Source organism: Galleria mellonella, unplaced genomic scaffold, assembly GCF_026898425.1.
Source record: "Galleria mellonella isolate WM207_F2 unplaced genomic scaffold, CSIRO_AGI_GalMel_v1 utg35, whole genome shotgun sequence".
Classification (NCBI taxonomy): domain Eukaryota; kingdom Metazoa; phylum Arthropoda; class Insecta; order Lepidoptera; family Pyralidae; genus Galleria; species Galleria mellonella.
In genome coordinates this window covers 2,294,672-2,318,937 of record NW_026442082.1, presented here as the reverse complement: position 1 = coordinate 2,318,937, position 24,266 = coordinate 2,294,672, and the positions used below count along the sequence as shown (strand labels likewise).

General features: G+C 30.3%; 1 protein-coding gene across 1 annotated transcript; it reads right to left on the bottom strand.

The window, feature by feature from the left end:
* Positions 1-5,765: 5,765 nt before the first annotated feature.
* On the bottom strand, positions 5,766-14,827 carry LOC113514424 (uncharacterized). Its single transcript, XM_026898513.3, has 3 exons — positions 14,675-14,827; positions 13,282-13,534; positions 5,766-6,862 (listed from the first exon to the last, which is right to left on the bottom strand). The coding sequence occupies exons 1-3, from the start codon at positions 14,807-14,809 to the stop codon at positions 6,549-6,551; spliced, it is 702 nt and encodes a 233-aa protein (XP_026754314.1). The 5' UTR covers positions 14,810-14,827; the 3' UTR covers positions 5,766-6,548.
* Positions 14,828-24,266: the final 9,439 nt, after the last annotated feature.

The following is a 24,266-nucleotide window of genomic DNA, read 5'->3' as shown; positions in this document are numbered from 1 at the left end:
CAGCAGTGTCCTTAAAACATCACTAAAAGCCTAACCGCGGTTGCCAACTTGCCTGCCAAGCGTGACAACTACTGGCAAATTCCCTTTATAGGGAAGGCCTATGTTCATCAGTGGACAGTTAACAGCCGATATAATAATGTTGTTTACATAATCATAATCAATAATATTTCACCTTAACTGAAGTACGAGTACACCACTTAGACTTGGTGGCCTATTCTAGTACAGAGGATCTACCATGAAATGAAATTCCGAAATTTCGGACTCAATTTCGTGTTTTTGTTTATACCAAAATCGGACCAATAAATGGAGTTTAACATTTCGTTCGTCATACATCCTATCATAAAAATCCAAAGAAACAATATTTTAACATTTTTAATATTTCCAAACGGCATGTATTATGTAATTTTAACATCAAATTTCTGTTTCGTTTAGCTCCGAAATTTCAAAAAACATTTCATGGTAGGCCCTCAGTTTACCACAATAAATTGTCTATAAACTATCTTTTTAACATCACAAAAGTGCCCTTACAGATAAGAATTCTAGATAACAGATCCTTTGATAATACACACTAATATTGATTCATTAAGAAAATAACGACGTAAAAACGTGGAAAAGTTAAGTTACCTTTGTCCTCTATTACTTCACCCACGGGAAAGGAAGGGGTGGCCTATTCTATGTCTAAACCATACGGCGTAACATAAAGAATAAACATTAAATTTTAAATATTTCAATTTACAACTAGAAATTGTGTGGCAAATCTAAAAGTAAAAAATAACTGCCTTAAATATACCAGAAATATTGTGAAATCAAAAAGGGGAATAATTCGACAAAAATAGATTTTTTTAATATAATACAGAGGGTAAACGAGCATACGGCTCACCTAATGGTGATTATCGCCGCCCATGAACACCCGCAACACCAGAGGAAATGCAGGTATGCTGCCAGCCTTTTAAAAAACACGTTAAAGGTTACGATGTCCAAACAATTCCTTAGTACACAAAAAATATCAAAATCGGTCTAAAATTCGCGAAGATCTATATCTTGCATTGTTTATATGTTTGTATATACAGAGTACTTTTAGAAGTCAAATAAAAACAAATTATTTATTAGTAGGTAAAATTTATTGGGCCATCAAACTAGCCATTGATAAAGTGGAGTCAATTGTATGACCTATTTGTGGAACTACGTGAAAAGCTAAGGAGGATTTCTACTATTGGTCACATTTACATAGCTTTCCTCACTACAGTGTAAACTAAATAGAGGCTTATTCTGTGAGACTGATCGCGTGCGTACACGCTCAAGTATTCGTCTATCTAATAACGATTAAAAATTATTGCAGAAACTATTCTATGTGCTAAAAAAGTACGTGGTTGCTGAAATTAAGTGTATTCCTGTTAGAGTCTTTGGTTGCGAACGACTAAACTTAGTCCAATTTAACTCATCTAAGACATTAGCTTGCACGTTTACCGCTGAAATGTAGCTCCATAGTTCTAGAATACGTCTGTTATAATCTTCAGAAGTATTGGGAACCTCGGCATCGATTAGCGCTGTCGAGTTCTGGAGATATTTTTTTTATACAACTTAGAATGGCAAACAAGCTGCCGGCCCACCTGATGGAAAGTGTCTTATACAAAAGTCGCTTATACACAAGCAGTACCATGGACATAATAGAGTATACTGTTTCACCCATGATACCCCCATGCGTTGCCATTCCTGAGGACTCAGGTGTTATTTCTCCGTACCCAGTAAATTCACGCCATATCCCACCCTATCTAAAAGATAGGGCGTAATCTGTTTGTTTGGTTTGTCAAAAAAAAGTTTGGGGTACTCAATAGAGAGAAACGGTACTTCACCTCGAGATAAAGATTACTGTTATATAAGTTGCAAGTCCAGTCTCTCATTAAATATTGCTCTCATCTTTGGGCCAGGGCATCTGGATGCCAGATTGGGCATCTTGACTAGGTTTAAAGACAGGTTATGAGAATTTTCGATGAACTCAAGCTCATGGGCGTTAACAAGCCCTTGTCTTTGGTGAGATTTTACCTCCATTTTAGTGTTCTACCATTTGTATAACGGATCGTATTCTAAGGAATTATTTGAAATGATGCCTACAATCACCTTTTATCATCGCTCTGTTTGCCATCGACAGGGAATTCATCCTCATATGCTAAAACCTAAATGCAAAAGCTCAGACTGTAGAGTAGAATGAGTTTCCTACTGAGGTTTTCCCTAGAGACTGCAGTATGGGATTCTTCAAAAAGGAAGTATTAAGATTCCTTCAGGGTCAGTAATGTGCACGTATTATCCTTAGTGTTACGGGCGTCCAAAAACGTATATGATCGTATATCATTAAATGGGCTGTATATTTGATTGTCACCTTTATGGTATAAAAAAACTCCAACTCCATATATTGGATCTAACACGGTTTAAGTAAAATAATGATTTAAGAAGAAAAACGATCTCGCTATGACATTATAACGATATACAGTTACTATAATCCAGAATACGGACATTTGAGAAGAAGATCGTAAATAAATTTAGCACTTGGCAACGACATCCGGTTTATTTGGTACAGTCAAGTACGTAAAAGTTAAAATATATTTTATTTGTTTATTATTTGCTTTTAAAAATAGTGTTATTTTTTATTTATATAACTACTTTAAAATAGTTAATGTCTTTTTTACTATTATTATATTAAAAAGTTATTTATTATTGTATTTTTATAATCATGTAATTTTATATTAATGCGATTATGATTTTTTGACTGACACATTGATATTATGCACTTTTAAATTTATGCATTTAAATTTATTTACCTAAAATAAAAAAGAAAAATAATATACTTTCTAATAATTTAAAGCTAGCTACCAAATTTCTCCCGTTTATATATTTAAATATACAGCAATTTAAATCAACTCTATATGGTATCTTTAATGTTGTGGTTATCTATATTGCAAGTTTCTATAGAAAAGCTAGTTGTTGCATGCATATACATGCAACCACAATGCTTCTCTCTTGTATATTACCTTTATTTAATAAGAATTAATATCTAATAATGTGTTATATATATATATATATATATATATATATATATATATATATATATTATATATATATTATATATATATATATATTTATATTTATATATTAAAAATGTGCTGTAGCGATAAAAAATAGCTGTAAAATATTATATTGATAAAAGAAATAAATTATGTTTATTATTATATTAGTCGTAATGTTAATATTTCTTTATTATTAATTAAATATTTTTCCAAATCCTAAATATAAAAACTAAGTAGAATAAAATGAAATTAAAAATGAAATTATAAATACGAAACTTTTTATTTACTTATTTTTTAATATGCGTGTTATCTAAATGTATAATTTATTTGAAATTTTAATAGATGTGAGCAATTTTTTTCATGTGAACTGTACCAATGCTGCTTAGTGATGCTAATGGGCACTTCAATATGTATGTAGCTTACGGATGTATATTATACGCATGTAAAATATTTGATTATTGTATTCTATTAATATACGACATTAGCCCATATATGTTTTGTATACCTACTTTAAAAATAATAAGAAGAAAAAAATCAATGTATAAATCCAGCTGCAATGTTTTACAAGATCCAAGTACAAAATGGAATCCCAGCCTCAACCTTTAACTGTTCTAGGAGTCGAGAGCACAAAAGAGAATTCCAGCTGTTACAATTGAAAATTTTAAAAGATTTAAGTCCAAAATAGAATTCCAATTTTTTGGGGGAAAGGGATTGTTAGCGATAGGTTCTAACATCCCTATTGCTAGCAATGTTACTAATCAGGTCGACCTCCACGTGGTTCCCCTGGAAACCATCCTGGTTGCTTCTCGTGGAATTCTTCACGACGGGCTAACTGACCTACTTTCATCCTTATCTATCATCTCTCACTGGTGCTCTGCCAGCGTATACCGTTAACGCAGGCGGGATTACCATTTCATTATCATCCATTTAAAGAAAACTCCATTTTTTTATGTTTCAGGAGATCCAAGTATAAAACAGAATCCCAGCCTCAATCTTTGTACGTTAGGGAGGTCTAAGTTCAAAAGAGATAACATTAATCTTTGAATGCTTCAGGAGATAGAAATACAAAATAGTATGACAAGCTTATCATCCATGAATCTCACCCACAAACTTTGAAAAGACCGAGTTTATGTTTGAATCTCTTTAAAATCATTGTCTTTTTTTTATCCAACTTAGAATGGCAAACAAGCTGACGGCCCACCTGATGGAAAGTGGTAACCGTCGCCTATAGACATGAACAGTACCATGGACATAACAGAGTATACTGTTTCGCCCATGATACCCCTATGCGTTGCCATTCCTGAGGACTCAGGTGTTATTCCTCTGTACCCTGTAAATTCACGCCATATCCCACCATTCAAACCGAAACACAGCCATGCAAACACAACTGCTTCACGGTTGAAACACGAATGGGACAAATACGAGTATGTAATAATAATGTCTCTATTCCATATGACATTAGAAGATATTATAAAGGCCTGCAATAGCATCAGCCAGACTAATATGTTCTAGTCAATCAATCCAGGTCTTCTCTTTGCTCGCCAGATGGTACGGGCGGGCGAGGTAGGAGCCTCGGGGCGTACCCCTTTGCTCCGGCTTCTACTCTGGAAGCAACAACCTTCGGGACACTAGCTTTTAAGCCGACATACACGGGTGGTCTGTATATGTCGGCGTGGCGTCTTTGATCTAGTTTAATGAGGATTAACTAGACTTTGACATTAGAGGGCGCCACTGTCACACGATAAAAACTACGGGACAATTTTCTATAGACTTTATTTTTATTAGTTAGCGCCATCTAATATCATTTAACCAAACTATTAGAATTATTTCCGAAGCTTATCGATCACTCCGCTTATCGAAAGCATTCAATTTAATTTTCAAACCACAGGCAATGTGACAACGCCAGTAGGTATAATGTTTTCTCACGACATTTGCTTTATCTTTCCTTTTTATGTAAGAGTAAAATTAGGTGATTAGGAATTATATATATTACTTTTGACGCTACATGAGATAGTTTGTCAGTAGTTTTTTTAATGCGTGAAAATGAAATGGTAACCACGCCTAAGCTATTGAAACACACTGGAGGGATACCAGTGAAGGATGATAGGTGAGAATGAAGACAGGTCAGTTGGTCAGCAAAACAAGGTGTATTGCTAGCAATGGGGCTACCACCACCAAGATAACAGTGATTATTATTTATTATTTATATACAGCCTTATTCTCATCTATAGATAAGAATGAGGCAGCGTATGGTGAAGAATTCAACAAGAATGAACTATGATGGTTTCTAGAAGGAACTGCGTGGAAGACAATAGGGTATATTGCTAGCAATGGAGCTATTAGAACTAACAATTCCTTTCGCTCTTATCATCTCTCATTGGTGCCCTACCAGCGTGTACTGATAGCGTAGGTAGGGTTATCATTCCGTTTTCACACATTGAAAAAATACCTTAATCCTTAGAGGATTTTTTGGTAAACTTACTTTTTTGCTTTACATGTTTATACATAGGTGACGCTTACTCTTTGAAATATACTGTCAAAGAACTTTAATACGAGTAAACCTCATACTTGATTAAATTTTTTTTCCTCATATTTTTGCATTTTAATTTTTATGTATACTTACTAAAGATTGTTTTAAAATTAATCTTATATTTGTTTTTAGTGAAATAAAAAAAGGATAAATAATTAACAATTAAGTATTTGAGTATATTCATTTATTTCCTCATTACTTGGATCCATCGTAAATTAAAATAACTTAGTATGAACTAAATTAATGTCATTTTACAATAAATCGTTCAATAAATAAATTCGTTCGGTAATAAATACTTGTCGCAATACCCAATCACACAAAAATCAAAGTAAAAATAAAATATAACATAATAAATGGTAAAATATTAAAATAAAAAAAAATATCTTTGGAACAAAAACTTTTAAAATATTTGGTAAATATTAAAGTGAAATTAAATTACATAAATATTATTGATTTACAATATTAATACAATAAATGAGTAATATTATATTAAATATGTATCTTTGTCTAACAGAAAAACATTTAGTAATACTATTAACATATTAAAAAATATATAAAGTTTTATGAATAATATAACATTATTAAAAAAAAAACATAATTATAAAAAGAAGTATTGTTGAAATATAAATAGACTACATATTTAGTCATACCATACGAATATAACATGTACATAATAATAATATATTAAAATATATAAATAATTAAAATAAAAACAAAAATCAGTCGCAATGCTTAAAAACAAAAAAAAAAACTAAAATACTATACTGACTCATTACACACTAACATTCACGTACACACTTTAAATACCACTCAAGCATTTCACCTAATAGAAACGGTGGTCATGATAGAAGACTAAATGGGAACAGAGAAGAACGGTTTGTTAGGCTTAGTCCAAACTCTTTCGAACTGAGCCTCGGAAATCTTATAACGACAATAAATAATTTCAATTATTAATTCTACGCCTGCTTAATATGCGCTCCGTATGCTAGTTTCTGAGCATCCTGTGACCTTCCCCAACCACCGTTGTTCTCCCAACCGTGGTGTTCTTCATGAGCCGGTTCAGACCAGCCGCTGCTCTTCTTTGAATCTAGAAGCTTCTTTATCGCTCCAAAAGCAGCAGCGATGAACGCTATCTTTCCAAGGAGGTAAGCCTTGAAGACTGCGAAGGCAATGATACCGAGGAATAGTGGAACTAATGCAGCCAATTTCAATTTAAGCAGAGCCAAGATTGGGAGCAGCTTCTTGAGCTTCTTCTTTTTCTTGCCACGGCCTGTGAAGAGGAATAACACGTTATTAAAATGATTGAAAATGTAGATGTCAGACAAAACTGTGATAATCTGTTGAACATGTATTCTCTCAGAGTGAGACTAAAAAAAACTTTAGATTATACACACATTTATGAAATGAATTTATAATTCATAAATTTTTGAATAAAGAAAAAGTGGAGTTTTTGAAAAATTAACTGTCATATAGAACTTCAAATAGTCAATATATAATACTGATTTTTACTCACAGATTTGTTCATGTGAGCAGGTTATATGGATTGAACAGAATAAATAGTACTTTACGATTTTCTCTGTGTCCTATATATTACATATAGTATTTGGGATAACATTGAGTAACAGGCGCCAAGTAAATTCACTTTTATCTTCATAATTATGATTTTAATAATAAATATTACATTATCAAAGAGTAATCATCATATCATAACAAAAGCCTTCTCTTTGGATAGCTTTGCCAATAGTTGCCATGCTTAGCAGACGAATTAGCAACCGTAGTTAGATTTTGTTGATGTTCTAAGAGGGTCGCTACTGTCCATCCCTCCACTATTAAATTCCCTTAGTTGCCACTCACGACCATACTTTAAAGAGTGTCAGAACCTAACCTATTCATGAAATCGAATCTATTGACACAAAAAAACTTTGTTTATCAATTGAAATTCCTATCCAACTCTCCATTTATTGTGTGTTTAACCAAGTTTAACGACGGTGTTCCGTCAACAAACCTACTTTGTCCTAGAGACGATTGTAGGCTGCCCCTGCCTTATTGGATTCGAATATGCTTAGTGAAGTGTTGACAAATTGAGTGCGATGTTCAATACTCTAGTTTGTTTAATTATTTAAAAGGTCTATTTAAAAATGGTAATTAGTAATTTACTCCACTAAAATACCTTTCATTTTCTTTTTTTCTTTGTTTAATTTAATGACAGTTTACCATCAGACGAGCTGTATGCTTGTTTGTCACTTTTGTGGTACAAAAAAATCTTATGTCTAATAATAGATATAATGCAAATCAGTAGTCCATTAATGTGTTAAATGTTTGGAATTGTTATTAAAGTGATTCTATAGTAATTTCACTAAAACTTAGTTGTCTTTTTATGAAGTTCTAGTAATAGACTATACACACAAAGCTTATAATTATATATATTCAATTATCATTAATGATTAAAATATATTTTTTTTCATATCTAATATCTATAGGAAGGTTGCAACTGTAAGTCTTTCTCATATAAGTTCTTAAATTTTATATACTTCTTAAAGTAGGCACTTATAATATATAAAAATTATAAAATATAAAAAGTGAATCCCATTTTACAATTCGTGGCTTAGCTTGTGATTCAGTTCATATTTATTTATTTATTTTATTTATTTATTCATTAAAAATAATTACAACATTATAACAGCAAAATATATATTACATACGTTAGTTACCTTCTCAATATATGATTTGTCTGCATCTTCGTTATTTCAGTGGTCTAATTTTTGATAATACTTGTCTGATTCTAGGTTTTTTTTTAAATTGTAAGAATCTTAAATATAATATTGACTGTATTTTTTTTAATATTGTATCTAATTTTAGTATTTGAATTTAGAAATAGATTTAAATTATTATATCCTGTTTCATAGTTTTACATATCTAATTGGCTAGTCAATATAATTCTTGTAGTGTTTTTAACCACTTTGATAAATAGTAAACCAGCAGATATGTTCTATGAAGAAATCATTAATATTATTTTAATAGACCTTGGATATTGTGTCAAAACCTATTCATACAAATTGACCAGGCACAATACAGTATTGTGAATAGAAGAGGACTATTCATAAAGAAAGTGAAATGAACTTTACGCGACCATTTTGAGAGAAACCCGAGAAAGTAAGGAGACACAAGGCACATGTAAATCACTTAAAGGTTATGAAAGTCTTGAAAAAAATAAAAAAAATATAGTCTATGACCATAATTTTCTTGTTCAAAGAGTGAATTATATTCCAAGTTATCGTAATTCAGTCAGTCATTGCATAAATTAAATTCTAAAAGTTCCTGCTGACTTCATGGCTGACGTATAAAAAAATGTGGAAAAAAAATCTTATGTTATTCGTGAAGAGATCTAGTTACTTGTGATATGGGTTCTTTGGATACCCAGTTCAGGCACTGTTCTCTACAACTTTGCACGGTATTATTTTAAGAGTCTCATTTTACTCAAAAAGTTGTGAGATAAATAAATAACAATTTTTATTGTTATTGTTATTATTATTATACAACATATTTACCATTTCTGTATCAATTTTAATGATTCTTTATGCAGGCGAGAGAGGTTAAGTCTGCAATTATTGGCCCCATACCAAAAAGTTCTAGATTGGAACCAGTTTTACTTTTTGGAACGAAATCTTAAATTCTGATATCTTTTATGAAAGTTTTTAACCGATGGAAACACGAGGGAGATTCACAATTAAGTTTTCAAGTACTCCTATAATATTTACATATTTGAAATGTGGTCAGATATTAATTGTTCTATCCTAAATGACAATATTGTGGAATGAAAATAATTAATAAATTAAAACATGGAAACTTACTCAATTACTCAGCAGGTAAGTTAAAAATTTAGAAAATAAACAAGGTAAAAATTCCGTATTATTTGTTTTTTTTTTTCTGAGTCAACACAATACGAGTGCAAGTAAGCATACTTCGCATGTAGGTGTAGGAAACAATAACAGCCAAGCTATCTCCCACATTCGACTTTGTACGAACAAACAACATATATTCTTAGCATAAAAGCCTGCACTTGAAACCTGTTTATAGTCAATAGATGCTAGATAATCGTATGTTACGGATATAGAAAAGTGAGATGCGTCGTGACAATTTATTTAATTAACTTTCATGATAAGTAAATCTAAGATACACCTAGTGGGCATAACATCTAAGTACGTTCTCAACAAACATAGAACAAGCAGTTTGTTAATTTGAGTAGTTATTTCATATTTTTTAATATATATATTTTTTTAAATATATATATTTTTTTTTATTCTATAAAAGTGGCAAGTTTATAAAATGACTATAATTTGTAATAAGAATAAAAAAAAATTGTTTACGGTGTTCCATTTTATTTTAAATGCGTATAACATAAAAATAAAGTTTTAATAATAGCATATTAGCTTATTGCTTTTTATATCAAAACTTTGTATTATATATCGTTGAAATTTATGCGCAAAAAACTATTTGTAGACTTTTTCATTGGATTTATTATTTTTTAAATGCCAATAATTAAAAAAATATTACGCATCCTCTATGTATTTTCTATTAATTAAAGGTTGTTTGTAAAAGACTGTCCTAGCAATAAGACCGCCTTTTGTGCTTTTATGTCTCTACTTTAATCTATATTTAATCCTGCTGTATTTTAATTATTTTTTTTAATTGGCATTGTATAGCATAATATATTAGGTGTAATAAAGAGTTAAGTAATATATAAAGATAATAAAAAAATGACTATTAATGCTTCAATCTAAGTTTACTTGAATAAAAATATTTCTTTATTTCTGTATTTCTTTCATTCTTTCATAAATAAATACTTAGATAAAAACTGCTTGCTACTAAGCAGTTTTGTAAAAGTAAAATTCCGTATTCTAAATTCAAATATTTTCATTATAATATTTCTATAAACTATCTTATCTTCTATCTACGTATTTGCTTTTTATTGTAATCGCTGTATTTACGAGACAAAATGTATTTGATTTATTAAAAATATTGAAATCGATTATTGAATGAAATGAAATATAAATATACTACGAGTATAAATAATTTATACAATATTATGAAAGCTTAGTCTCTTCAATAGATTATCTACTTTGTGATTTCTAATAGCGATTGACTTTTTTTTGCCAGACATTGAGACAAAATCGTGTGAAGAAGACCGTCCCGTTAAGATTGTAAATCTTTTAAGTTATCATTAAAATGGCTTTAATGGTTCAATTGTTAACACATACATACAAGTTTCATGCAGTTGTTTAATGATTTTGTTTAATAAATTGCTTAAAAAACACTTAGCCCTGTTTTTATCGGCACATTAATTATAACATCGCGAATTGCAAATGCGTTAATTTTTTTTTCTGCATTAAATTGAATTGTAAAATAATTTACGATACAATAAATAGTAACGTTACAATGTATTGTAAATTAATCAAAAAATAAAATCTTCCCATATTATTTACGTCGTGTAATTCCGGCATATAATGAGTCACTAAATCCTTTACCGTGGCTGTTGTAAGAGACGATTAAGGGATTTTAATCGAGGACTGGGTAGCAACGTTCCACTTTAAATATCACCAATGTCTAACTACGATTGCTAACCTGCTAAGCGTGGCAACTATAGGCAAAACCCCTAATACGGGGAGGCTTATGTTCAGCAGTAGACAGGTAATGGCTAATATGATGATGATATGATGATGTGATGTTGATTTTTTTATATTATTTATATTAATATAACATTTTCTTGAACACAACAAACATACGTACAAATAATGTCTCTAAAAATACCCGATTTAAGTTCATTTTAAAAAAAAATTTCGCGTGAATCAAATTTATTTTTTTCCTATAATAAACTGTTTAAAAATAAAATAACAATATAATTATATGTCAAGTGTCATAGGTATTATATAACAAAAATAACAAAATAATTATAACAATATACTATTCTTGTTATTCACGTTCAAAGATATATCATTACGTGATGATGTATTCAAATTTTATACATTTTATTAGCACACGTCAAGCGGTATTTCCTTTTATATGCAGATTTTAGCATATTAATAACATTGCATAAGGTAATAAATTACAGTAATAAAAAGAAGAGTTATAGTTCAATATTTAAATGAGCTTTAGATAATCACAGCTGTTTCAATTTACACTAACTATAGTATTTATCTTAGACTTCTTCCGAGTGAACGAGATAAAAATTAGGTCCATCTCAATGTTAAATAGTATGTGTATGACAAATTTCATGGCAATCGGTTAAGCCGTTACAGCGCCAAGAGGCAACAAACATACAAACTCACTTTCACATTGTTAATATTAGTAGTGATATTTTTCATACATTTTTTTATCATTAACTTAATTTAATTCATTCATTCTCCGCTTATTCAGTATTTTTTATCCGACTAGCATGTGTTTCCTGTCTTAAAGAACTAAGCGGATAGCCCTTGCTTTCCCAGGAATTTCGTAAGAGGCGACTAAGTGAACTTAATAATCGAGTCAATAGCGTCTCTTTTGAAACATCACCAAAATTGAAACTGCGGTTGGCAAAATTACTGGCAAAATGCCTCCAATGGTAAACTGCCATAAGGAATGCTCTCAGTCCTTTGGCTGTCTAGGTCTATATTGAGTGACGATTGAAATGCTGATGAGCGGTTACGGTTGATATCCTATCAAATCTGATTATAGTTGGAGGGAGAAAAGATTTTTTAGTAACAGGAACTAACAACTCCATTGCTAGCAATATAACATATGATATCGATCTCTACACGGTTCTCCTTAGAAACTATCAAGTTCGTCATATCTTAGCTAATTGACCTGACTTCGTTCTCATCCACTGTCACAGAATGGTACTAGTGTAAACTCATGGTACAGTTGGTAATATAATTCAATTTAAAAATACTGTTGGAAATAAAAATTATCTTACTAATATAATAAAATTATAAATAGATGATATTTGTATATAAGAGAAATATCTATATATCTATAAATATAGGAAAATTATATAAGGGGTCTTAATAAGACTAATATATGCAAAAACATTTTTTTTCTATATTTTTTCAATCTGTTTGTTTATCTGTCAGCCTGTCTGTATGTTTATTCCGACATCATGCAAAAAATACTGGATCAAATTAGATGCAGTTTTTTTAAAAGTGCCTATTTTATTAGTTTTTCTGCTTCTGAAATTAACGCGTACAAAGTAGCGGCCGAAAAGCTAGTTAGTATATAAATTTAGTAATGCTGGAGTGGTGCTGCAAAAATTTAAATTAAAAAGATTCGAACACACGACCAGTTTAATATTTTTGAGTCAAAGTAGGCCACTATTCTATAAATGGTGCAATAAAGTGTACATAAATACTTCTCAAATTTAACTGTTAGGAGGAAACATTGTTTTGTTTCTTTTTTCTTGTAGAGATAAAAATTATCCTATTACTAAAGTTAGAGTAACTAAATAATAAAACAAAAAAACAATGAAACGCTTTCGGAGATTAGTTTCAACTAAATTTATGACGGGATATTATTATTTTTTTAATACAATTCCTATAATTAATAAAATAAAATAATAGCGAACGAAAAATTTAGTTTTCGAAATATAAATTATTTATTTATGCTTAAAAATCGACTTCACTTTCAAATAAATAATTTAATTATTGTAATATTACGTACCTTCCTCGTCAAGTGAATTATCCTCTTCGAAAGACTTCGGCATTCTTAACTGCAGTGCGTGGTTGTCTAAGAAATCTACGATGTTATCCAGAATCCTTTCTTCCACTTGCTGTTCTCTCGCCTTGGGGTCCTCAGAGAGAGGTTCATAGCTCCGAGCTGATCTGGGACTACCAGTTCTTGAAAATGAAACTCCATCGACGAGAGTCAGCTCCTTGGACAGCGCTAGATTTTCCGTATACTTCATTGCCTTCTCCTGTAATTAATGGAGATTGTTTTAGTAAAGTATTGGTAATATTTGGTAGATTATAAAATAAATTGTTTTCAGATTATATCTAGTAGGTTCATATGGTGGTGATGATGATGATGAAACTAAAATCATCTTTATATATTATTCTAAAAATGGTGATTTTAAGATAGAGAGAAATTATAAATATGTAAAGGATATATTTATTATTTAGTTAATTTTCTAATAGGTATTAAAAATTTTAACTTAAAGTTAAAAATTTACGTAATATAATATTTATTATTATTTTTATTATTAATTTAATTTTAATAATCGAAACTTAGTTAACTTCAAATATTGGTATTTATTTAATTATTTAAGTCGAAGATCTAGATTGCATAATAAGATCTGTTATTTCAAAACAGATTTTTGTTTAAAACACCCTTGTCCAACTATAGGACTTTAAAAAATCTGCCTCTTTTATTTTAAAATATAATTATACAAGTATTTTTTTAACTACACATTATTCATTAGTTCAAATAACTGAACTTTATTATATTTCAACCTAACTTAACTGCATACCTCAAGCCGTGGCTGATAAGAAAACAATTTACTAAAACTGTTTTAACTATCCTAATTATCGATTAATATCAATAATTACATTCAAGATCATTGAACAAAATATTTGTTAATAACATATTGGTAACGAGTAATTGTATCATTCGTTATTTTTACTTCAACCCCCCATTTTAAAGCATTCGAACTCAAAGGACGGACGTCCTAGAAAATCATTCCAAATAATTGGAATTTAATCTAAAGTTAGGTTAAATGAATATTTAACAATTAAGCAATTGAATAATTGCTTAATTGTTTTGCAATTTGAAAAAGTCATGATTTTGTAAAATGGGAAGGTTCCCATTTTTAACTGACTTCAAAAAAGGAAGAATCCTAATTACGGTCTATTTTTGTGTTTAAGATAAATTATTTTTAAACGAACGAGTTTACTCTCCCGCTGACCCTCATTCTTTTTTTAAGTTAATTTTTTTAGAAATAAATCGTATAAAAACGATATTAATATCCAAATGCGGGATTGTGCACTTTATCGTGGACACATAAAATCCATTTTCGTATCACAGGCACTGGCACAACACTTCACTTCACTGAACACACCTTCAGGCACAGCATGGTGTCCGCATCCACGCATTCCCTTAGCGTCGATATGAGCTTGTCCGTGACTCCTTCCTCTTTAACCATGGGCATAGCCCCGGTGACAACCGCAACACACAATATAACGAACGCCTTCATATCTCCCCGCTGACTGACAATTGTTGGAGATGCCTGTACACCAAGCAGTTTTATTTTGTCGCCCCCTCTCTGAGTTTTCATATGTCACGCCTGCTATGACGAAATACAAACAGCAGGCTCGCCGCCGTAAAATGTATTAACACGTATTTGAAAAGCTTTTTAATGGTGCAAAAGTGTGTTATGATTTATTGGGGGTAATGGACAATAGGCATTATTTGTTGATGGGTAATGTTTAAAAATCACGTCCTAATCGACAAATAAGTTTTGAGTCTGGTGAAAAATGCACACAGACCTATTCGTCCAATAGTGATTATATTTATTTATCGTATACTAACTATTTAATGTGACTTTATTCACATGAAACCTGTTACCTCCGGTTTCCGTGGGAATATTATGAAAATGTATTGTTAATAAATACTTATGTTATAAAGTTAAGTCAAGTTATTTACATATATTTTAAATTCACAATTGGGTCTTAAAACGTTGGAAATAAAAATCTGATATGTAGGTACGAGTACAATTTACCTGTAAAATTATAAGTTTCCAATTTAAAATGTTTTTTTTTTATCTTTCTGGCTCACATCAATATCAGCGCGATCTGTCCTCACTATTGGATATGGCCCAGATGATTGGTCAGCTCAAAATATGGGAGATAGCTTGAATTATGAAAATAGACTGTAGCAAATAGTCAAGAGCGAAATTAAATATTGTTGCGATTAACGTAACTAAATGGATAATGTAAATAGTTTAAAATAAACATTACTATTATTTTAAACTATAAATATAAATAAGTGCCACACAATCACACCAATATATTGCTCATATATATATATATATATATATATATATATATATGAAGCATACCACATAATATAAATATTGTAGAGGGTCACAGTGAAAAATAATATTCTTTAGAACAACAATATATATAATACGTGTAGATACAAGACAAGACAACCATTTGAATAGAAACAAAAACCGTGTAGAAAAATAATATCAACATATATATGTGGCAAGACTTATATTTACATTAGGGCCACAAAGAAGTTTCAATAAATATAAGGATCTGATAAAGTCTATTTTTATTTATTAATGGTTGCACAGTAAAGGTCTTGAATGAGACCAATGAACGAACTGGCTTACAAGAAAAAGATTATTGCAAAACATTTTAACAGTTTAATTTGTGTAAAAATGTAATACTGACTAAGCAAAGAGTGCCTATTTTTCTTTTTTGATGGGTGAAAATGGAATGGTAACCCCGCCTGCGCTAACGGGATACGCTGGCGGAGCACCAGTGAAGGGTGATAGATGAGAATGAAAACAGGCCAGTTAGCCCATCATGATGAATTTATCAGGAATTAACCATGATAGTTTCCAGGGGGAACCACGAGGAGGTCGACCTGGATGGGTATATTGCTAGCAATGGGATTTTTAGTCTCCATTACTAACAATCCCTTCCCCCCCCCGCCCAAGAATGCCTCTTAAACAAAATCAGATCTCTTTCTTTATTTCTCTCTTAAGGCAACCTCAATCCGTAAATTGGTGACATGGCAAATTACTGCAATGGATTTTAGTTTACATTACTTTCTATATAAGTACATATATTATTAAACTTCGATGAATTTTTTTTTCTTTTACTTAATACCTATTTAATTTTTTTTATGCAGGTTCAAATTCACTGCCTGTAAATATCTAATACAGAAAAACTTTTTTCCGCACTGAACTAAGATGCTCTAAATTTGTTATAAAATTTATTATTAATCATTCTTTTACAATAAGTCATTGATAATGCGTTACATAGAACAAAGATAATTGCTTGTATAATATTATTTGTTTCAAATATTCGATAAGCAGTTGTGTTTGCATGGCTGTTTTTAGTTTGAAGGATGGGATATCAGCGTGAATTTATTGGGTACAGAGGAATAACACTTGAGTAATATATGGAGGGTATCATGGGCGAAAATATATTACATCGACCCCAAAATTTATATAATAGGCGACGGTAACGATAAGATCAGGTGGCTCGTCAGCTTTTTCTTCGATAAAAAAAAAATTGCAAATATTATTTGTCTAATATTCATAACTTTTTTTGTTTTTTTTATCGACATCAGTCACGAAGACGGTGGTAAAAGTCAAAACCTTGAGTAATATAACTAAAATATATAACATCGACCCAAAAATTTATATAATTGGGATAACGATAAGAAGATAAGCTCAATAAGCTTTTTCTTCGATAATTTTCATACAAACTTTCGTCCTTTACCTAGTCGTTTTAAGAAATAAATATTAGGAATCTTTTTCTATTCTACTCGTGAAACAAATTTTGGTTAAGCAGGCAATTTTTTTTTCTTTTATCGAATCATATTCTTTTTCTTAAATTGAGTATTTAATTAACTGACGTCAAAAAAGGGGAAGGTTCTATGTTCGACTTTATTTTTTTCCACTAGTAGAATACTTCATTAAAATGATCATAATTATTTCAATTTCATGCTATATATTAAGATTTTTTTTTTATATTAAACATAATAAAAAGGAAAGAAAAAACACTAAATGGACTGGGAATTTCGCAAAATCACTTTCTAAAGATGTTAATTTATATATCAGTGATTTCCGATTAATTCACATTCATTTGTATTCTAGATAATATGGTTATTTGACCATTTGAACGCATTGCGTACAACAAGCGAAAGCACCACCCGGGTGGTGATACAAAACCCGGTTATTGAATATAAATGACAATATTATGTCGCTCGAAGTTCCTGTCCGTTCTTCTGTTTCTGTGACGTATTGAGCCTGTTACTGGAAATTATATAATTGGCACTTTCTTTAAATTCAATGAATAATTTATTACGTGAACTATGTAATCGTGAGTCTGCCGATTTACATCCCTTTATTTTAATTGCAGTACTCGGTTTTAGGGTTCTGTTTTAAAATGCTATAAACATTTAATTTTTTTTTATTAAAATTATATACCTCTATTCAGCAGTGGACAGTTAACGGCTGATATATATTAAAATTAAAAAAAAATCATAGACTGTGATTTATTTATTAAACATTTATTATCTATTTTTATAAGACTTAGAATGGAGTGGCAAATACTATCGTTATACACTATATAAAGTTCTCGTAGTAACTGTGTACAGCGCTATAAATATTATTGAAGATACTGTGACATTTATATTATTAAAGATATTATGTTTATTTATTTATTTATACTTTATTGTTCATGAAAAATTAAATTGTTATATTTATATTAATATATAATACTACAACTGAACCAAGACACACTAGTTCTGTAATAGCTCTTCCAGAAATAGAATCTAAATTACTTATATCATATAATCACAAATTAATCACAAAAAATAAAAACAGAGCATTATGGCAGAAATAAAATTACCAAATTACATGTCACATATTTATTTATATATATTTATGTTATTTAAATAATTTTATTGACCATAATAAAATACATACACACAACATAAGACATAACACATAATATTTAAAATAATAATAAAATAAAAAATAAAAAAATCTCGTTACATATGTCTGCCTGTTTGGCATATATGTCACATCAGCATCATAATTTTGATAGTTTAAGTTTAATCGTCAATGCCAACTTCATTGCTATGTAAACTTAAAATATGGATTCGGAACCCAATAATGCCTGCACGATACGGTCTTTTTTGTTTTATTAATTGAAAATTAAAAAAAGAGGTTCTTCCTAGAAATTATTAATAATGAATGTTAGAATGGTGTTTTAAAATAAGTATTTCTTCAGGATTTCATTATAATGATATCTTTTATAACAGAGTTGTTACATGCGCGTAGTGACTTGTAACATAGTTTCTTCAAAAGCTACCGCAAGCACCAGTCTCTCACAAAATTGGTCTTCATATTAAATTGTACCTCAAGTTGTCACTTTATAACTACCTTTTGTGAAGAGAAAATAAACCATTCATTAATTAATTCATTCATTCATACGATTGTTTGTTACTTGTCAATATGGTTTACAAAAATTAAAAATATATCTCATCATGCTATCTTCTTCGCTTCGATCAATTAATTAATAAAATTAAATATTAATAATTAATACTACTAACAGTTAATAATATTAATACATTAATATTTATAAAAGTAAAAATTATCAAGCATTAATATTTATTATAAACAATTTAGGCAATAAAATTCATGACACTTAATTATTAAGATTACTAGCTTACGAGGACAACTTCGTACGCATTACGTATAGTTCCGGTTTATGTCACACAATTCTCTATCATCAGCTTGTTGAATCATCAAAAGGAATGGCAAAAGTGAAAAGATATTACCGCATTGTTAGAAACATTTATATGCACTGCAACTGTAATGTTCGCATTAGAAATGAAAAAAAAAATATTCAGGCATAAAGGCAATATATGTAACAGCATAATAAAAACTAACCATGTAATAATACCGTAGCCGTTTATAAATTTTAATCCGATTTTTTTTTCAAAATGTTTATTTTTAGTGTAGTAAACATAGTAATTAATAGAAAAATCTAACTAAATAATTAAAAGATATTGATTCTTCGATATTTTTTAAACATCAAAAAAAACTTGAATAATTTATGACATTATTTAAATAATATTTCAAATTGCAATTATGAATAAAAAATAAGTGGAGCTTATCGAAAAATTTAATTTATATATTTATTTTCTTCCTTTAATGTAATACACATTAAATTTTTGGCATATTATTATTGCAATGTTTGTAAACTAGAAATAATGATTACCTCAAAAGCTTATAGCAAGAAGTCGAATATCAATATACGTGGACGGGTTAAGACTATTCCATTTATTTGCGATAGCCTAGTTAAAAGCATTCTCTCCCAGTTAACCATAGGGAAGTATACTACTAATTAAAATAACTAATTTGGATAAATTACATATATATTTATCTATTTATATTATATATACATTAGTACAAATATGTGTACATGGCGGACTTAATGCTAAAAGCATTCTCTCCCAGTCAACCATAGGGAAGTATCAGAATACTCGAATGCGGTACTAGTAATTATTAATATAAATACATATATAAACGAATAAATACGTATTATTATTCCATCAGGTGGGCCGTCAGCTTGTTTGCCATTCTAAGTTGTATAAAAAAAATGACGATGATGATGATGAACTAACAATAACAATATTCTACAAGGGTTTTATTATCGATAATCAGGTCAATTTCAATCATTATTATAATACACACTCACTGAAAGCAAATAAAAATAATTAATCACCATCAGTCGTCGGAACTGCATCACTTTGTTTCAAACTAAGACACAAAGATCCTGCCCACTAATGTTCTAATAGTCTTTAATGTTGAATAATTGTCCAACTACAGTGCTCTGTTAAAGGCCCTATTGACAGAGATTTCAAACAATACTATTCAAATCGGAGAGAGTTCATTGTCGATATTCAAGCAGATCTTTTAAGAGTTTTAACATTTCCATTGGAAAACAACCCTTATGAATAAAGTAGTTGGGTTTTAAATTGTACATTAATATTAGTTGGCTCCGAGGACGAATCATTTGCTTCAGGGCACCATCTGAATGTGTAAGTGCGAAGGTAAATTTCTACAATATTAACAATGTATGAGATTCAATGGGCAGTCTGCTTCCCTTTTAAGGTCTCAAGAATGTAAAGCTCAAATTACAAGATCCTTTAATAGATTTCGTATATTGAATACTAACTTCAACAATCGTTGCATATTAATCGATATACCAATTGATGTCACAAATAATTTGTAGATTGTGTAATCAACAGTATGATAAAATCGAATATAATTGATTAAAAAGTGTAAATTATGTATAACTTATGTATAATCTAGATAGAAATGTTTAAAATCTGCTATCAATACAATAAACAATTAGATTATGATCGATTAAATAGAACAAATTTATATAGCAAAATATAACTCATGTCTATTTAAATAATTGTATCGATATTGTTGATTACTTTAGATGTGTACAATCGATTAGTTGATAACCGATTATTTAGTAACATTACTCAACGCACGTGCTTTACAAAGGTAATAAAGCACAAAATATCTCTAACTACACTATTAGAGATTACAGCTTTGAGCATATTAAGGCATTTTTTTAAATTTATATTTACTAAATTATAAGATGACATAATATTTTTTTGTATTATTTATGTCGGATGGTGTATATTCTATCAACTAGGAAATTTGAAAAATTGGAAAAGTAAGCCACAATAAAATAAATTACAATATTCTAAAATAGTTGCAGCCATAAGGAGAACGATTACATTTTAAAAACTATATATATATATATATATATATATATATATATATATATATATATATATATATATATATATATATATATATAATTATTAATTTATTGTATTAAATTTATAAATAATTTATTGGCAACGTTTACTTAAACAATAACTGGGTAACTGTATTTGAATTACAAATTCTAACTTTCGCGGTGTTCTGAAGCAATTTGTTACTAACAAGTATGACATTAAAAAGGTGTTTGTTATTGTCCTAACATTTATGGCGGTACATAAAGTCGTACTAACGTGCAAAGTAAACAACTTTCCTATATATTTCCGTGTCACGTACATTATCGGTTGTAAGGTTTGTTCCTATGACATTAGTGTTTTACGATGTATATGTTTGTCCAATAATTACCTATATGAATTCTGTGATAGTGCATTCTCTAGTTTGAAGTTCAATATCATTCAATATCACAGATAAAGAATTCGGAATAGGATGTAAAATTGTAAAAAATGACAATTCTAGAATGATTGTTAATACTGTATTCCACAAAAACAAAACTAGTTATTTTAATTTAAAAGCTAAACTAACGAACCGAAACCTTGATAGGATTTCTTGGAGACAAGTCTACGACTAAGTATATCCTTTCAAATAAAAAAAAATAATTTTCCAAATCGGTTTAAAATTACGGAGTTATCAAGTAAAAATATATATAAAAAATACAATCGAATTGAGTAGATTGAAAAAATATTCTTATTTATTTTGTTTTGATGTAAATAGTTTTTATTTGTATAATTTATTTTTACTTTATAATACATAAATAAATATGACAGTGGCAAACAAATCTACAAAGGCGAACTTAACTCTGCAAGAGTTCTCTTCCAGCAAACCCAAAGTGGAATGGAGCATTAATGTTGGCGGGTGGAAGGCGTGACAATTTACAAACAAAAATAACTGGACAAACTTAAGTTAATATATAACCAATTATATTTATTATACTCGTATTATTTATTTATATTCTCTTGTTCATGTTCTTTTTCATTCATACCTAAACAGCTTTGTTAGTGCCTAAAAATTAAAATGGAGGATTGAAACATTAGAAGCCTTTAAGACTTATTAAAAAGTTATTAACTAATTTAAAAGTAATTTATAGATTCATTACAAGAATAAGACAAGGTAAATAATGATGAAGTGAGAAAAGGAGGTAAAACATCCTAATCCTTAAAAATGACAACTTACGTAGGCTGTCATTGGCGTCATAGTATATTTTGTGATATTCATATTGCTGTTTATGTGTATAGCCGACTTACTATTTTCTACTGTCTAGTAAGTTTCTACCGTTAGCTAATTTAGCATTCCAAGTCATACAAAAAATGCAAAATAAGAAACTACCCACATGTTTTTATGTATGTCCATATTTGTATATTACAATATTATCACAGCTTTGCCGCAAGCAGGTACCACACATTGTTCATTGTTGTAAGTAGGTAACCAAAGTTCCGGCAACGCCCTTTATGAAATCTGAAGCCCGAATAAAGAAAGTCGTGTCATATGATGAACAACATGATACACCTATTGTATTTTGAAACGTGACGGATCCGTTCACGCTTGTCACTAAATTTTATTAAAGAATTTTTTAGCCTTCCCGTAGGTGTCGTAAGAGGTGGCTAAGGGAATTTAATGGCAGAGGAATAGACAGCGGCGTCTCTCATAAAACACCGTTGCGTCTGCTAAGTGTAGCAACTACTGGCAAAACTCCCCTTATAAGGAAAGCCTATGTCCACCAGTGGACAGTGAACGACTGATATGTTAACAACGATGATGACTTGACGCGACTTCGCACGAGTAGATAGAATTTTTCAGAGGGAGACTTTGTACAAAAGTCGATTGCATAAGTACCTCTGTCCCATTCGTGTTTCTACCATGAAGCAGTTGTGTTTTACATGGCTATGTTTCGGTTTGAAGGGTGGGATATGGTATGGCGTGAATTTACAGGGTACAGAGGAATAACACCTGAGTCCCCAGGAATGGCAACGCATGGGGGGTATCATGGGCGAAACAGTATACTCTGTTATGTCCATGGTACTGCTCATGTCTATAGGCGACGGTTACCACTTTCCATCAGGTGGGCCGTCAGCTTGTTTGCCATTCTAAGTTGTATAAAAAAAATTGAAAATTGATAACGACCGATATGAGCGACGTCGAAATGGGTGACGACCTTTTTTCCACCATCAATTTTCAAAGAATTATATACAGATATCGGATCATTATCCATATCACCTCGCCTATTTCTTGATCTTACAATAGAGCTAAGATTCACCAAGAAACTTGTTACAGTTTGAATTACCAATATACCAATTAAATTACAGGATACGAAGACATAATATGTTAGCTTTCCGGAATGGCAACGCATTAGAATACGCGGGAGCGGCAACAGTATTGTGAACATGTTTGTAAATATATTAGTCCTCTCGTGAAAATGGGAATTCAGCACGATGGTTTCCAGGGGATCACGTGGAGCTCGATCTGACGGTATATTGCTAGCAATGGAGTCACATTACTAACAATACTTTCATTCGGTAGTCCGCATTATTAATAATGCCTTCCCTCTGGGAACACTGAGGGTTACTATATTTACATTTATATTTACTATAAGTATCATCACATCACAGTGCATTCTGTGATATTCACGGTACTGTTCATGTTTATAATAGATGGATAGATAGATATTCTTTAGTTTTTCCCCCTTAAGATTACAATAGTAAACTTATTACAAATACAAACAATTACAAGAAAATATTACACTGAGAAACCCACGGGCGGCATTGTCGCTAAGAGCGATCTTTTACAAGTAACCTTTAGATGGAGAAGGATAGTTATAAACGGTTTGACAGGAAGCATGAAACATAATATAGATACTTACTGCCTTCCATCTAGAAGGCCATCTATACATCAAAATTGTATCAGCTTTTTTATCATTCAAACAAAATGCAACAGTTATGTTCTGCTGCTTCATGACGGAATGACATTTGACGATTGATGTTACAATGAACTAGATAGTCGAGCAAAGTCGCTTGATAGCAATGCTACTAGCTACTAGTCCAATAATTAAATGCGGTGCACACTAGATGGCACTACTTCAAAAAGGTGTCTTTTTTAAAATAGAGTA

Coding starts and splice junctions, on each gene's coding strand:
- LOC113514424 (XM_026898513.3), bottom strand. CDS start 14,809: ATGAAGGCGTTCGTTATATTGTGTGTTGCGGTTGTCACCGGGGCTATG. Junction 13,535..14,674: donor ACACCATGCTGTGCCTGAAG/GTGTGTTCAGTG, acceptor CATTAATTACAG/GAGAAGGCAATGAAGTATAC. Junction 6,863..13,281: donor TAATTCACTTGACGAGGAAG/GTACGTAATATT, acceptor TCCTCTTCACAG/GCCGTGGCAAGAAAAAGAAG.